The sequence below is a fragment of the Cylas formicarius genome, unplaced genomic scaffold (assembly GCF_029955315.1).
Source record: "Cylas formicarius isolate icCylForm1 unplaced genomic scaffold, icCylForm1.1 PGA_scaffold_5__7_contigs__length_24384050, whole genome shotgun sequence".
Classification (NCBI taxonomy): domain Eukaryota; kingdom Metazoa; phylum Arthropoda; class Insecta; order Coleoptera; family Brentidae; genus Cylas; species Cylas formicarius.
Genome location: NW_026844341.1, coordinates 6,476,334 through 6,492,039, shown reverse-complemented (window position 1 = coordinate 6,492,039; position 15,706 = coordinate 6,476,334). Strand labels below are relative to the sequence as shown.

General features: G+C 37.7%; 1 protein-coding gene across 2 annotated transcripts in view; it reads right to left on the bottom strand.

Moving 5' to 3' along the window:
• Positions 1-15,706, bottom strand: part of LOC132701773 (adhesion G protein-coupled receptor A3) — a 31,932-nt gene that overhangs the window by 9,261 nt on the left and 6,965 nt on the right. Inside the window, exons 5-9 of one of the 2 annotated variants that reach the window (XM_060669951.1) lie at positions 14,483-14,813; positions 10,484-10,722; positions 9,452-10,425; positions 5,869-6,109; positions 470-754 (exon numbers count right to left, since the gene is read on the bottom strand). In XM_060669951.1, the coding sequence (XP_060525934.1) occupies positions 470-754; positions 5,869-6,109; positions 9,452-10,425; positions 10,484-10,722; positions 14,483-14,813 (2,070 nt within the window). The remainder of the gene's footprint in view (positions 1-469; positions 755-5,868; positions 6,110-9,451; positions 10,426-10,483; positions 10,723-14,482; positions 14,814-15,706) is intronic. The other variant, XM_060669952.1, reaches the window with a different exon arrangement.

Here is a 15,706-nt window from a genome sequence, read left to right as displayed (position 1 = left end):
TAACTAAATTAAATGTTAAATAGAATTATAGGGTCATTGTAGTGGTTGTTTTGTAGGTCGTAAGTAGGTTAAGCTAGCTGCCTTAAGTTCACCTATTGTAATTCCCTGCAATAAAGCCTTTATTGTTATTATTATTATTTAGCGGTCATAGATATAGATAATCAAGGGAGATGTCAACGTGGTGCAGAAATAGTGACGGGCTAATGGTTCTATTTTTAATCATAGCGACATAGATTTCACGTGCGTCTTGAACTACGTCAGGTTTTTCTGTTTTTTCGAGGAAAAAAAAGTGTTTTTGGATATTGCTATTACAAAGAGTAATAGAAAATATGCAAAGAATTTGGCGGTGTGTCATAGGCAGTTTCTAGTTTTCTATGTTTTTGTGCTTTGTATCAATCACATTTTCCAGTTCCAGATTCACTAATTAGATTATATGATGTCAGTAAAATCACACCCTGCATATGCATACACTATCAACATATTGAGGCCGTACTTTCGAGTTTGTACCGAAGAAGTCGTGCCGGTCGTTGTGCTTGATCCGTACGGGCCTCGGCTCCGACATCACCGAGTTGGAGTCGCTGTTGACGTCGCGAGGGGGGCGGGCCACCAAATTATTCCGCTTCATCCGTTCCCGCCTCTGCTTGCGGAAAAATCGCCGGGCCGCGATTATCTGATAAGGATTGTAGAATATGTCAGCCGACACTGTCGGGTTCTCGATTATATGGGGCACCACGCCCGACCTATACTGCGCTTGCTGAAAGAAACGAGTACCTTTGACGCATCGACATCACCACCAAAGTTTCACAGATTTCTGTGTGCGGGGCTAAACGAAAATTCGTGTGCAAGCGAAAAACACAATCCTCGGAAAATGTTCTTTCATATAATAATAATACATTTAAAGTATAAGCAAAACAAATCGCATAACAACAATCATAATAAAAATTATTTGCACGGAAATAGGCAATGCTGAATTCAGCTTCCCAGAAAATTCCAAATGCTGTTTGGGCTCTCCCATCAAATTAAAAGTAGTAAAATACATACAGTAAAAGCTGTTTATTCGCGGTGTATATGTTCCATAAAGATCCCGTTATTACAGAAACCCTGAATTCCGTGAATTTATATGGGATTATAGGGGATACGTTCCTAGGTATAAAAAAAAAACAAATATATAAAAGAATCAATTTATTTGAAGTTTTTTGAACATTTTAGGCAATGGATTGAAGAATTTTGTGATGTTCTCTTGATTGGCAGTTTTTTAAAAGCTCCTTCAACTCAGACTGATACGCATTTGCCTATGAAAAATAAGACTTTGTTCCTGTTCCGTCCAATTGTAATTGTTTTGTTTTATTTTTCCTCTTTAATTTTTGTAATTCGAGAATTTTTGTATCGAGCAAATTGAAATTGGTTTTCATTTAATTAATTGCTGCGGTTATATTCTCCGCGCATTTTGGTGACAATCTCACTGGGTATATGGCCAGGAAAAACTCGTATGTCGCTTGGGTGTCGTACTCCGCTGTAATCGGGACTAGTACGACTCAGGTAGAGACCAACGTGAGAGCATTTTCCGCGTGCCAGAATTAAAATCTCGAGTGCCGTCAAGTATTGCGAAATTGTGCCGGTCAACAGCCAGAGCTACATCAAGGTAGGCCAAGAAGAAAAGAGATTGTCATTTTTCGTCTCGTTACATCAATATATTATTTTTTGAATCGCCGCGTTATTTCTAGCTTCAATTTAACAAAAAATACAGTCCATTGCTCTTTCTCGTCCAGTTCCAAATTAAGCTCATTTGCCACTCTTAAACCTTCATTGGGCGGTAAATTTAACATTTCCTAAAAGTCGCTTTCAGTGAAATCTTCATCTTGCGATTCAAGTAATTCCTGAATGTCAATTGACTCTATTTGTTCGAACCCATTGCTATTCCATTGGTAATTTCGGCTAAGGTTGCAGTCAAAGTTTGAATTTTTTTTTTCAGTTCTTCCAATGGCTCTTTTATGTTTACAATGCATTTTGCTATGTCAAATTTCTTTCATAACATTCACATCAGGATGACATTCCATATTATCCAATATGATTTTGAAAGTTCGTCTAATGTAATGGAGCTTAAAAGCTTGGATTATTCCGTCGTGTTAGGAAGTAAAAATATCACTTTTATAATGGGTGTTTCTTTTTGATGTACAGAACTTTAAGTTGCCATCACTGTTCAAGATGGCGACCGATTTAACAGCTGTCAAGTGATTTATTCTCAGTTTGGTTTGGCAATTCATCATGAATAGACTCACGCCTGAACAACCCTTGCAAATAGTGCAATTTTATTTCGAAAATAATGGTTCTGTGCGGAATACGTATCGCGCACTACGTCCATTTTATCGTCGACATAATCGTCCATCAGAGCAGTTAATTCGATTAACCATGGAACATTTTCGCGCCACGTTTACTCTTATTGATAACTCGCATCTCCAGAGACGCCGTACAGTGTGTACAGAAGAAGCTATTGCTGCTGTACAGCGTAGCATTGAGGAAGACCCGAATGAGTCCATTCGCCATCAAGCACTGGAATTGGATTTGTGTCCATCCACTTTATGGAAGATTTTGCGGAAGGATCTTGGTTTACGTGCTTACAAAATCCAACTCGTGCAAGAATTGAAGCCAAACGATCATCAAGTAAGGTGTAGATTCGTCAAATGGGCCCAAAACGAGATTGCCGTTATTCCCGATTTTCATAAGCAATTTTGTTTAGCGATGAAGCGCACTTCTGGTTGAATGGCTACGTCAACAAACAAAACTGCCGCATTTGGAGCAATCCTCAAGTGTATGTCGAAACACCGTTACATCCAGAAACACTGACTGTTTGGTGCGCTTTATGGACTGGTGGTGTCAATGGTGATCGGTATAGAGCTATGATTACTAACTCTTTCACTCCTGAATTGAATAACCATGATTTCCAGGAGATGTGATTTCAACAAGACGGCGCAACATGTCACACAGCTCGTGCCACAGTCGATTTATTGAAAGACACGTTTGGTGACCGCCTAATTCACGTTTTGGACCTGTGAATTGGCCTCTAAGATCTTGTGATTTAACACCGCTAGACTACTTTCTGTGGGGCTATGAAAAGTCATTGGTCTATGCGGATAAGCCACAAACGCTTCACCATTTGGAAGACAACATTCGCCGTGTTATTGCCGATAGACGGCCACAAATGTTGGAAAAATCATTGAAAATTTAATGTCAAGACTACATCCGCGCCAGCCGTGGCGGTCATATGCCAGAAATCATATTTAAAATGTAATGCAACAGGATTATCTTTCGTATAAATAAAATTCATGTCAATCCAATAATCCATCGTTGTTTTATTGCAACTTAAAGTTCTAAACATCGAAAAAAAATACCCTATATTTGGATGCGAATTTCAAGTACGCGAGGATGACCTGGTGCATTGTCCAAAACTAGGAATGCTTTAAAGTCTAAATTCTGTTTTTTTTTTAAATAAGTTTCAGCTTCAGAAACAAAACAATTTCGGGACAAGTCACAAAAAATTGCGCTTGTAACCCAGGCTTTCTTATTAGCACGCCAAAATACTGGGAGGTTGTCTTTGTTTTGATTTTTTAAGGCCCAACGATTAAACCATCTGTAAAGTATCAGTTGCTTAATGAAACAATCTCCAGATGCATTAGAACATAGCAGCAGTGTAACTCTATCCTTTGCTGCCTAAAATCCAGGAGCAACCTTTCGCTTTTGACATTCTCTTCCAAAACAGTGCACTTTAGCCTGCATTAAATACTTGCAAAGGTTTATTCAGCAACTGGGTTTGCAAGTTCTTCTGGATATCGTTCTGCTGCAGCAGTGCCCGCAGGTGCTGCTTCTCCAACAATTTTAATATTATGCAATAATTGACCCACCTGAAATTTATTGAACCAACTTTCCGATGCTTGAAGTCCTCCATCTACTATCAGGTTATATAAACTGAGAGCAAAGACAATTTGCCTTCGCCCGGACCATTAGACTATTCAGGGGCACCTTTTTTGGTCTTCGGTTCATAATGACAACGCTACTTCCATTTTTTCTATTGCTGGATCACGAACAATTTTCGCTGATGGTGAAGTTGAAGCTATAGACGACCTTATTTCAGAAATTTTTAAATTTTTAGCTGCGAGCATTGAAATTGGGTCGCATTTTTTTAATCCGCGAATAGTGAAAACACAAATGAAGAAAGAGTGAATAAAGAGCTTTTACTATACGTGTACTGTTAGTGCACGCTACAATAGAAAAATCGAGATATCAAACATATTAAGTGTGATGTATAAGGGTTTGGTCAAAGGGGCAGACATCAACGACGCGGACACAGTTTAAAATTGAAGCAATGTTATATGTAAATGATCTCTTACAAATCTCTTTTTGATGTTTTGGTCTCGTAAATATACTCTTTCTCCTCACTTCTAAATTATGTACAAAAAAAAAACTGTGATATGAAGTTTCAGTTTGCCATTCTGATCCCTTAGGTAAGGAGATGCGATTTTCTTCAAACTTTGTTTAATTTGGATTCACCTTTTCTCAGTTGTGTCGTATAGGATCATATAAAACGCAATCTGGAGCAAAAATTAAGCCTAGATTTGCTTTTATCGGTCACTGGAACAACCAAGTTCTTAATAAAAATTGGAAAAGAGCTTTTAGCATCTGCAACCGATTAATTACTGCGAAACTTTTGATTTGCCGGTACTGAGTTTCAAGAGGTGTTCACTCGAAATCTCAATATTCTCCTTAAATCTATATTAATTCTCGAATTGGCCAACTGCATTTCCTTACTCCTAAATGATAAGTAAATTTGTATGTCATCTAATGTGGTTATAAAAACTCCAACTCCTTGTAAAATGTGCTGGTATACAGCAGGCAAAACAAATTGTTTAATCAAATGTATAGAGGAAGAAACTCCCAAAAGAATGGCTTGTATAGGTGTTTTTACCTCTACAAAATCAAGAACAACCTTGGGTGTTGTGGTGCCTATCGTTTCATTAGCTTGATGGGCCAATCCCTTAAAGTGTCCTTGAAAGTAATAAAAAGCAGAACCTATAAAAGATGTCAAGAAGAAAGATAAACACTCAATTTGGATTTAGACGCGGAATAGGAACCTTTCAATTTCAAAGGGGTTTCGAACAGGTGCAACACACAAAACTTGTAGATCAACTAAAACACGTCAACACCGATTAAGGGGACATTAAGCTCATAAAAAACATCTATTACAACCAAACTCCTACAGTAAAAATAGACAAAGATGAAACGAATGAAGTCTCGATACAGAAAGGCATTAAACAGGGTTGTGTGATGTCACCACAGCTCTTCAATAGATTCGCAGCTTATCTGCTTATCTGAAAATGTCAATAAGATTATAATTTTTTGGTCATTATTGTTGTACGGGTTGGAGTCTTGGACACTAAAATATATAGAGACTCAAAGCATTCAAAATGCTTGATGGCTTGGACAGCACAACCTACCAATGCAGAAGGATTAAGACGCATGGAAGATAGAACAAAACTGATGTCCGTGGTTAAAGTTCGAAAAACAACTTACCTCAGGCACTTACTTCCAAATTAAAAATACACAATATTATATGACATCATGCAAGGAAGACTCGATAAAAGTAAAGGGATTGGTAGAAAAGTCATGTTACAAGACGTCGTGTAAAGAAAAAGAAGATATAGCCTCTATACGTTTTTTAAAGATAACACTTTGTTTCTAACAATCACATAACCATGGTTTAGCATATAAAACTCTTTACTGTAGGACTGTCAATTTCGTCATGTTTCCATGATCCATGGAAGTAAGATTGTAATAATAATAATAATAACTTCGAAAAAAAGGGCAAGTCCTTACCAAATTCAGGTTGTTGATCTTACTGCTTGTGGGCAACGAATTCCGATTACTGATCGAGTCGTTCAGGTCGTGTCCCTTGAACGAAATCGATTTGGCCCGGTGCGAGCTGCGACTCGACGACCTCGACGTGAAATGAACTTCGCTGTTGGGTCGAGGGGGTAGGGGCAACGGTTGGGCCTGCAACGTGGGCGACGTGTCCGACACGGTGTGAAACCGAAACACCCTTTTGTGCCTCATCCACCTACGAACACGACGACAAACAAATTTAATTGAAAACTGTGATCTATAACGAAAAAATTAATATCGCACTGAAGGCGGCTTTTTTGGCGTTGCTCTGTAAAATTATATTCGACAACCATTCGCCTCTTGGGATGTAGATGGCAGGACAGTATCGCTCCGGAAAGTAATACATTAAGTATTTTGTATACTGGGTTTCTTCCCACTTCAACAATACATAAACAACAAATATTGACCAGATTATCGCTAACTACCGAAATATTTCACGACTGACTGATTGAAATTTAAGTTAAGTTAGCTTCTTAATTGACTAGACAAATCCGATCAATATCTAGTAGAGTTTCGCTAATCCGAACTCTAGTAATAAGGACAAAATTAAAATGTTATTTATTTGCACTATGTATTCTATAATCCGAATTTATTATGTATTCCATAGTCCGGATCATGTGTTCTGTAAATTTTATGGTGTTCTCTAGGTGAATCCCCGACTTATAAAAAAGCCGCAAAAGACGAGTCGAAAATTTCTTAGAGGTTGAAAAGCATCATTTAGGGGTTAGTAAATGTTTACATTTTTTGTGTTAATAATGTGTATTTGGTGAATTTTTTCACTAATTCGGATTGTCTCGGTTTTTATTAATCCGGATTACCGAAGCTCTACAATTGCAGAGTGTTATCTATGATTATTGAATAATATATATTTTATAATAAATTTTTATGCGTTTGGGATGTCCAATTCACCTACAACCCTCTTCAAGGAATACCCAAATACGATATTTGGCGATTCCGGAAATCCCATAAAAATATCGACTACGTTTAGTTCTCAGAATGACTCGACGGCGACGTAACGCACAATATAAATAAATATAAGCAAAGGAGTATAAATTTAATTGCCAAATCCATGTGTTGACATTTTTGATTACGAGTTTTTGGTTTGGTTGAATTTTGTGCCCTTCTAAGCTTCACATTTTTTATAGTTGGCGACTTTGTAGTCCAAAATTGTTTATTTAAGAACAGTTTGGACTGCGAAGTGTACAAGATGCCAAAGCAGCTTAACAGTCCTTGCGAAGAGCTCGTCGAATCCCTGTTAAAATATCTCGATCGGGAATGCGATAATAATGATCTTTAATGTCCCTTACATGCTGTTAGGAAGGTGAGTTCACAAGTAGTTGATGTCGTGTGACCAAATGGGAATTTTCAATTTAAACTTTAGTTTCTCTTATGTTCAGCGCGTAACAGAGGCTTCAAACTTAAGTCTTGCCACTTTTTTTGATATTTCAAAGGCAGTTAATGAAAACCAAGTTTTGAAATCGCCTTCTAAGAGATGATACACTTCAAAAAGAGTCTGCTCAATATCAATGCAACGTAACACCATTCAACACTACACTAGGTATATGTTACCGTGAAAGTCCGAAACCCGGCGATTGTCAGGATATATCAGTGAATCTGAACAAGTTACTTGGCGTATGTCCGATATATTCATCGAAAATCATTATTTCTAACCGTCATGGCCTCTTGTTTTCACAGCTACATTTAGATGATGCTGTAACAGCGTGTATAGCTTTTTGAATTAGCAGAAACTGCTTTTCTTACAGAAATTTCTTGAGCTGAAATCTCTTCCACGGAAATTAACTTTTCTTTGCAAATTGATTACGGGTGAAAAGCTGCTTCAAGTGGCCATTTTTGTTTGCTAATTAATAAAAGTCTGAATCCTGGTAATCAATGGCTGTCTCTATCAAATGTCCATTTGATAAAGACACGAAACAATTGTGATGTCAAAATATATAAATATATAATTTCGTGAAAATCTGAACTTTTATTTGTTATTTATTTTGATAAATGGATTTTCATCAAGTAAAAGCCACTTCCGTTCAAGATAAGTTAATACATGACGTGAAGGTGGATTGGTCTCAATGGTATTTTGGTCATCCATGTCACTTACACCTGAAACATGGTCATCAATATCCACATAGCGCATAGTTCGGATATGACTTAGTCACTGCAATATAGCGGGAGAACCAAATCTTTTAAAAAAATGAAAAAAGTTATGACTTCTTCCGCTCTTTTGGTTTTCAACGGTCGTACCTGGGCAAACTTGGTCAATTAATCTTGCACTGTGTGATTGCAAATCTATCAAATCGACTTGACATCTAGAATTTAATTCGGAGCTCACCATTGGTTTTTCAAGAATACCATTTTTAGGCGCACAGTGTTTCATTTGACACTGTTAACACGAATTTAAATGGAGCATTACGACTTCATAAGCAATATTTTTGTATTTGACTTGCAATTCATGTGTGAGTTTCGGAAAGTATATTAAACAACTCTTTGTTTGTAACATAATACTGGATATTCGTTTCACCTGCTTTTAATAACACAATTAACTTTTGTTCGTCACTAGCTTATAAAATATAAACACGTTTTGAACGTCTATAGACTTACTAATAGCAGAAATTACTTTAAAAACGATTTTAGAGTACCTTTCTGCTACAAAAATAATTGTTTTCTCGTTTACTTCTTATTAGAGTATTTAACTTTTCAGGAAGTTGATCACTATTTACCACACACCGCACTTCACAAAAGCCTGTTAGGACCTGTCATTTCATGCATGTAATCAACTTTTCAACCAACGAAAAATCCCAGAATCCATAGGAACAAGCAATCGAACAATCTTAACCTCGACTCAGGTCTTCAGGTCATCCGAGACAATGTTCATGCTTTAACTCCGCCCCCCTCAAACTCTATATAAGCAGGTACAGAGCGGAATGCGAGTCAGGTTCACGGTAACATATACAAAAAGTAAGATATCTATAATTCTGTCTTGTTTCTTCTTGTAGACCCAACATGCAATACGGAGCAATTAAAAACCAAACGATTATTTGATGGCACTCGCATGTCATTGAGTAGACTGTTAAGCGAAACAGGTTTCAAATTTGAAAAAGATGATCTAATGCTTAATATTTCGAAAACATAACTATTACTTTGTTCTTATTGGGATTAACAAATGCGCAAACAAAACCTAATTGTTAATAAACATCTAAAGATCAGTTTCAGATGTCGAATCCGAGTCACTTCGGAGATATTCCCACGCCTTGAATTTTGACGTTTGTCAATTCTGACAGTCACATATTACAGACAACGTATTCGTGTAGTTTTGCGAAAATGTACCCAAAAAATAACGGTCGGAGAAAAAATAGTATGCAACACGTTGGGTAAACTTTTTATGTCGCTCGTTTATTAAACACTCGCTTCGCTCGTGTCAAATAAACTCGTGAGTTAAATGCCGTTTACCGCACTTGTTGCATAATATAGTATTATGGTACCGATTTCCTTAAAGAAAAATAGTCACCTGAACATCAGCAGCCACTGGTTCCGGACGTCGCTGCGAGCGAAACAATAAAAGAACAGCGTGAACGCGCTCAGCGTGATGCCGAATATGGCGTACGCGACGCTGAAAAACTCCGCCTCGTAGGGAACCGTCCTCAGGGGCGGCACGGTCGCGAACGCGCAGCTAAGCCAAGTCGTCACGTACAGGAAAAAGAAAATGACGTGCGCCTTGAGCTGAGCGGACGGCGACCGCTCGTTGTCCTCGGTGTCGTTCGTCGCCGTCTTCGACGAATAACTGCGCGTGCTCCGCGCGTCTCCCTGCGTGAAACTAGGCTCCAGAAGGTCCAAGTCGACGTGCTCGGTCGCCTGCGTGCCCTCGCTGAGGTGGCCGCCGTGCGAAAAGTTCCATTTGTATATCGCACACTTGATCAACAGGAACGTGAAGAAGAGAAAGAGGAGGAGGATAAGGAATGGCACGTAGAGGGCGCTCAGCGCGGGACCGGTGCGGAGAAAACAGTGCGACGGGGAAGAGTAGTGGCGTATATTGATCGCGGCCGACAGGCCGCACACTATCAGAGCTACGCCCCATCCTACGAGGTACAAGCCGAGCGTGGGTTTCCGCGCGACGGTCTGTTCCATGGGCATGTCGTCGTCCTGCAACATGACGCCGCCGTTCTTGCTGAACCTCTTGTACATGGAATTGACGGAGACGCAGATCCACAGCACCGAGCTCAAGGACAGGTAGTGCAACACCAGACCGACGATCTGGCACAGTTTCTGGTCCTCCGTCTGGTAGATGCCTAAGGTGTAGATGTAGCATAGCAGCGCCACCGACAGCCAGGTATTGATGAGGCAGTGTTTCGCGTTTCTTGGCATCTGGATCGCGGCGAAGCAGAACAAATACGTCATGACGGCCACTAGGAGTGACACGAAGAGAACGACGTTGCCGATATAGATGGCGGGGTGGCACAACCGGAAATAGCCGGGAGACGTGCTCTGCGAAACGACCGGGATATAAGAGGACACCTATCGAAAATAATGTGGGAGGGGTTACCATGTTAGTTATGTAGGCCGCGTCCTGCAAGAGACCGTAATAGCCTATCTGGTGGCAGATGAATGAAACGTGCGCATCGGTTTGCTTATCAAATTCGCACGGTTCGGTCGTCCATCTTTTCAATTCCGAATGCCAAACCGCTGGCGTGAACGGGTTGACTTCGAACGAAGACGACGGCGGCTTTTTTAACGTTACCACCACCGGACGGTCGACGTGAACTCGGGCCGCATTTAAACCCGCTATAAAGTACATGCAAACCCTACATAGCATTCGCAATCGAATGGCATATTACAATTAGCCAAATGGTGAATAAATATGATAATAAAATGAAAGAAGCAAGAGAAAACAATAAAACTATTTCAGTACACGTGTATCTATCTGGTGGCGGTGCCTAACGAGTAGAAGAACGTATCGTGCGTTCAATTTATCTAGCTAACATTTTAATTGGCTATAACTTTTTTGGGGGACTAAAAACGAGAAGTATTTTGTTCGTTTCCAATCATTCGTTCACACCCAAAAAACATAGTTTTCGTTTTCGTAAACCGAAATTAAATAACGGTTAAAACCGGTTTTTTACTATTTTTTGCAATAAAAATATTTCAACGTGCTTTTTTTTTTTAAATTTTATATTACAGTTTAATCATAGCTGGCAAAAATTACTAACGTAAAATTTATGTTTTTAAAAACTTAAATGTTAAAAATTTCAATCAACTGCATTTTAAATGGTGATGGCATTTTTGCTTTTTATAAATATTAAAAATTTAAATTTAGAATGAAATATTTAGAGAGGCACGAATATGTTTTAGTTTCTTTCATTAATTCCCATTAAATTTAGTTACTTGAAAACCATGCACAAACTGCTATGCAATTTAGTGGTGTGCCAGTAACAGTGTGTTTTTTTTGCTTTATATTTTAAATAATATTTGTTTCCAACCTTGCTTTATTTCAATTAACTTTTACTTACTTAAAAATGTTGTGTCATAGTTAATCTTTGGTTATTTGTAAATAAAGCAACTATTATTATTAAAAATAAGAGAAAAAAATTGTTAACATATTTATAGCACATAGCATTGTCTGTTGTTATACTGATATTCTTTTAATACAGTCAATACTATTTTGTGAAATGTACGAGGAAGCATCTCTTTCCTTTATCTCCCGCATCGCCAACGCCTTTAAAACTAGACAGTTATTATTGCCAATAAGTTGAACGTTGATTCCTAATATACTTCTATCAAGTCTACTTTCCCCATCAACTTTGAAAAATAATAACTTTCCCGTTAATACTGTCGTTAATTTTTACTTTAAACTTGAAGCATTTAACGACACATTTTTTTTTATATTTTCCAGGTTAATTGGGATTTTATTTTCTAGTCCAGCTATTATCAGATCTAAAATTTTTCGAAAACCCGAATCATTAAATATGCTGAATGGATGGCTGTAAACTATTACCAGATCTGTACATGCTTCCTTCAACAAATCAGGAGTAATGTTAACTGAAATATTGTTTTTTTGTTTTATAATGACATCTAAGGTAGGTTGGATATTTAGCCGCCTTTTTTAGTTGTTGCTGACGAATTCGACGATGGCGGTTGTGATGAACCTGCAGAAATGTTGTCGAAAATTTCTTTCTGACAAGATTTTACATGTCGCTGCAAGTTTCCTGAATGATTTTTAATTGTAAAAGGGCTTGAAAATATTTTTAAATTGAAAAATTCTATTATTACTTTAAAATGTTACCTTTATAATACCAAGTTAACAAGATTAAGACACGCAAACAGAAACACAATACAGATTGATACCTTTAACTGAACGTAACGAACGGGAAAAAAAAAGGAAATTTTTATATAATTTAAAAGAGTGCCCTGAAAAACAAATAAAAATATGTTTATGTTTGACATATTAGTAAACAACGTTGATGGTTGAATTATTGTACAAGTCATTATTGTTAAAATGGTTTTTAACGAATTTAGCATCCAACCGCAACTTAATTTTTGGAAACAAAACCCATTCTTCAAGCAAGCAAGCAAGGTAAAAATGATTCTGAATTAAAAATTAATGTATCTAACTTTTAGTAAAAGGTATTAAACTTACAATGAAAGATCATCAATGCTTGCATTCGACTTAGAATGGCAAGATAATTCAGGACTATGGTTGGAGTGTATGGACGGGGGGATGGGAGACGAAACTAAAGTGGTTTCAGAGTTTGGTGAAGGAAGTGGAGGTCAAGTCAGCGTGCTAGTAGATGGATTGTTCATTTGAGTTGTTGGGTAATATGGAGATTTAATAGGTGACATAGAAGTGGCTGAGGTGACTGATAGGAATGTGTAAAATGGGATTCATGTGGAGACTGGTGACGTGCAGAAGGGTTCTGATGTTGCTGTTGTTGGCTATGAGAATTTAATGGCAATCTTCGGTTTACATATTGTGCTACCTGAGAAGAACAATAGTGTAGTTCAGAGAACATATTTATCGCTTCACCGAGTTCTTTCCATGCATGGTTTTTACTAATTTTTTAAAAATATTATGGATGTTTTACAAGACAGATACTCTCGTGCATGTAGATAGGTGGTTTTTACAAGACTAAACAATTACAAAGTTCGACCGGTGCGGTCGACGAATTGCTCAAGTTTTCATCCAGACGCTGTAACATCAACGCGTGTCATTAGTTGGAAGGTTTCTTTGATGGTTCGCCAGTTTACCGACAACCGACGGCTCGCTGCGAGTAGTACGTTGTAAAATTTTGACACAGCATTTTGATACAGGATGCGGTTCAAACTGAACATCAAAGGTTAGGCGAGCAGGTTACGTTACGAGGTTCAGTTACCCGTCTGGACCCGGCTTTAGACTTTCTCCAGAGCGCCGAGCTCCTTCAAAACAGATATTTTCAAGGCTGGCAAAGAAATTTGCAGAAAACTAAGGTTTTCTATGAAGCACATCCAGTTTCCTCTATCACTAGAGTATATGAAGAGACAGGTATTGGAAAGAATATAAATATAATGCATTTAAATTTCGTAAAACTCAAAAACTAAGTGCAGAACAATGTCAAAGGAGGATGCAGTTTTGTTTGAATATTTTATATAATGACAATATTTTTTCCAAAAACATTTTATGGACACTACAAAAATGGGTCGTAACAGACAAAGTACGCGATATTGGTTTTTAAATAATCCTAGGCAAATACACGAAATAATGTATGGTGGGGTGTCATAGATGGGCATATTTTGGGTCCGATATTTATAGATCGAAAGTAAACTGGAGATCATTATTTGCAACTCTTACAGCACCAAATAGAACAATATATAGCAACAAGACGGTGCCCCCCCCCCCCCACAATGTTGTGCAAGTTAAAAATTTTATTTTCTTTACATGAAATATCCCAGGGGTTGGATAAGGAACGGCGGAACTATGGACCAGCCAACAGTCCCGACTTAACTTTAATGAATTTTTTGCTTTTCGGCAAAGGATTTCAGAGGCAATGAATCATTTAAGAAACAATACAGAAAATTTACTAAGACATCATACAATTAGAGTGTATAAGAAATATGTTCTTGTCATTTTTAATATTTTTGTTCTACTTTAATTTGTAAATAATAATTGTTGTTGCAGTCAGTCACGACACTCTTTGAAATCATAAAAAATTCCTATTTTTGCCGATTTGTTAAAAAGGAATGGACTAAAATATAAACTGTATTACATCATTGTAAAAATTACAGGTTGTGTCATTTAAAATTTGAAAGTTTCAGCAGTTTCTGGAAATGCAACCATTGACTACACATTGTCAAAAATTGGACAATAAGCCTATATGAACCCATCCAAATTTAAAATCGCCATCTCAAGACGTTTAAAAGTAATAGAGTGTTCCCACTTTCTTGTGTTACTCGGTATAATCCAAGTACACATTAAATTAACTAATTTTCCTAAATGACGCGCAAAGGTGTCGAAACGCACACGCGTCCCAGAATTTTCGGGAAGTCATCGTTAAAAATCTGGACGACTCACCGATTTTCAACCCCACCACCGCCGAGCTGATACCCTCTTCGTCCACCCGTTCGTCTTCGATGGGAAATAGCTTGGCGTTGCTGTGCGCGGAAATGATGAGGAAATAGTTTTCCTCCGTTTTTTTTTCGGCCTCCTCGACGGGCAACAGTTTTTCCGGCACCGCTATCGATGCTTCCATCATCTTGCCATGGAGGACGGTGGAGTCGCGCAGATCATTCGTGCTGCACGAAAACAAGGAATCCACGTGGTTCGCCGGGTTGATAAACCACGAACAATGCAGACCGGAGAAGACCGCTTTGGTGATTTGAAACGATTCGATCACGAAGTTTTCCTGGCAAATTGTACATGTCTATACATGTGGGTGGTTTATCTTGCGACACCACCATATCTCCAAAACTATAGGGGACTGAACCAAAAGTTAAATACAAAAGCTAATTAATTAAGTTAAGTTAATTAAGTTAATTAACCTTTAATTTATTTGAATTTTGTATACGGTTGGTGTTTAATTTTTCATGGGCGAATACCAACTTTCTTATTTTAATTGAAACACCTAGCATATTATTAATACAGCGTACGCGAAACATAAGATTAAAAAAGAAATTTAAAAAACTGCCAAAACTTTTCTTTATAGAAACTACCTATTTTTATAATCTTGTCACATTTAGCATTAAAAATTAAGGCAATTTTGTATAATGTTGTGTATTCCTATGATTTACCATTTCATAGTTGACCATAACCTTGCCGATGCGCTTATCCAAAGATTATATAAATGTATGTATGTATTATTTATACAGAATAAGACCAAGGATAAGCGATAATGTTGGTAATTCTTTTATTAACGAACGATCAATAAAAAATTAATAGCTAGCATATTTGTTCAATATGTCCTCCACTTTGAGCAATATAAGTAGTACTATTTAGAAACCCTTTATTCTAAATACATAACGGCATTTCTAATAAATTCTGTCCCATATAAATAGCTGATACCTTCTCTACTCCAATGTTTAAGTTCCTCGGCAGTTGACGGTTTGTGTTTGTAAACTATTTATTATTTTAATATTTAAGTGTACCCCATAGAAAATTATCTAGGGGAGTTAAGTCGGGGCTCCTTGGAGACCAGGCATAACTACCATTCTCCCCAATCCATTCTCTATGTGCATTTAAATAGGTGCTAATTTCTTGACTTCCGTGACAAGGTGCGCCATCCTGCTGTCAAATTTCGTC